The following is a 1,735-nucleotide window of genomic DNA, read 5'->3' as shown; positions in this document are numbered from 1 at the left end:
CCCCCCCACCCCCCTCTGCCCGCTGCTTTGGATTGTTCCCCGAGATGATTAATTCTCTAATGTCTTTGATCTTGTGATATTTTCGGGCATTTTCTTTTATGTGAAGAAAGCCTGTTAGGTAACTTCTGTTCTCTTTCCTCTCCACCACCCAAGGGATTCGAGCTGAACAGGTTTGGGCATTGAGCTCCTCACTTTGCTTGTTGAAAATCTTCACTCTTGGGTTATCAGATTGCTCTATGGGGAATCAGAGGAAAGAAAGCTCAGAACTACTTGATGCAAGTTATAACCATGATTTATTTTTGCCAAGATAATCAAAACATAACCCAGAAATGAGATAAGGAACAGGACCTTGGGGTGTGAGAGTGTGTGTGTGTGTGTGTGTGTGTGTGTGTGTGTGTAAGAGAATGAATGAGTTTGCGCACACACATACATGCACCAACGTGCTACCATGGAGGGGCAAAGGTTGGTGACCATTCATTAGTGCTGCAAATTGCCTTCATCTAAAGATGACAAGTTTTAGCAATAAGGAAAAAATAGCTGCAGATCCTCCTGTGTGCAAGTCATCATGTCCCTGCCTTCTGTATGTATTTGTCACCATAACGCCAAAGCTCCTTGTTCTTGCCACAGAGAGATAATTGATGTGTATGAATATTCCAGAATGGAAATGGGACAGATGTTGAAAATAATGGCTCAGAATATTTTTGCAGATGAGAGCTGAGCCTTTAGTAATGAGAGGCTGTTAGGGGTGGGGGAGTGTGTTGCTCAAGATGAGCTGAACTGTAATCAACAATTAGCAACCTTTAAAGGCAAGAAAAAGACCCGCCCTCCCCCAGCTCTTGGAGTTGGGGATGAGGAGTCGTGGGAGCTGCTGTCTCTTCCCCAGCTCAGTGCCTGCTTGGGTTTTCCCTGGTTTATCTGATATAGGTCCAATCTGGACCAAGCTTCGTTAACTGGACCCAAAGAAAGCAACCAAGATTACATTATGCCCGTGTACACATGCATACGTATTTCTTAAAAATATAAGAATACTTCTTACAATTGTAACAATTTTCAATTTCATTTTCTAAAGTTGGCTGTGACCCAGTAAAATTAATATTAGGGTCCACTATTGGACTGAGAACCACGGTTTGATAGCAATATCAGCATTAAATCTCATTTTCCTTTGCTACCCCAACCCAACCTAATAGGAGAATTTAGTATGAATTTAAAACTAGAACTTCCATATCTTCACTTGTTCCAGCATCCTTACCACACACACACACACACACACACACACACACACACACACACACACACACAGCATACACAGAAGAGAAGCCGAATTTCATCTACAGGAAGGTTCTAATAATTTGTTCTCCGATGTATGATCTGCCTTGCTATTTTTCTCTACATCTACCCCACTGGGAAGCAGAGTTGGCACCCCTAAGGTTTAGGGACATTGATAGCCCTGGGCAGCGAACAAGCATCAGAAACAAGCCTTGCCCAGAGAGGGTCTCTGGGAGCTTCACTTCTTTTTTGCCTGGAAGGCTGGTCACCCTGTGACACTAGTGGCTTTCTAGGGGAGAGACGGGCAGACGTGGTGCTTCCTAGAAGAAGGTATCCCTCTTTCACCCTGTCTGCTTCAACCTGTGCATTTTGTTTTTGTCTTTCTAACAGGTCAGCGGACAGATTGCAGTCTGGCCAGGTAGGTGTGGCCTGGGACAGCCCTGTGAAAGGATGAAGAGAGGCCTGTGGG

At 44.4% G+C, this 1,735-nt stretch overlaps 1 protein-coding gene across 5 annotated transcripts in view; it reads left to right on the top strand.

The window, feature by feature from the left end:
- The window catches only part of SRGAP2 (SLIT-ROBO Rho GTPase activating protein 2), a 224,639-nt gene that overhangs the window by 183,904 nt on the left and 39,000 nt on the right, over positions 1-1,735 (top strand). For all 5 annotated transcript variants that reach the window (XM_015597851.2, XM_006922833.3, XM_015597850.2 and 2 more), the window contains exon 12: positions 1,657-1,684. In XM_015597851.2, coding sequence (XP_015453337.1) covers positions 1,657-1,684 — 28 coding nt within the window. The remainder of the gene's footprint in view (positions 1-1,656; positions 1,685-1,735) is intronic.

The sequence above is a fragment of the Pteropus alecto genome, unplaced genomic scaffold (genome assembly GCF_000325575.1).
Source record: "Pteropus alecto unplaced genomic scaffold, ASM32557v1 scaffold359, whole genome shotgun sequence".
Classification (NCBI taxonomy): Eukaryota; Metazoa; Chordata; class Mammalia; order Chiroptera; family Pteropodidae; genus Pteropus; species Pteropus alecto.
The sequence above is the reverse complement of the archived record's forward strand: the minus strand, read 5'-3'. Positions and strand labels throughout refer to the sequence as shown.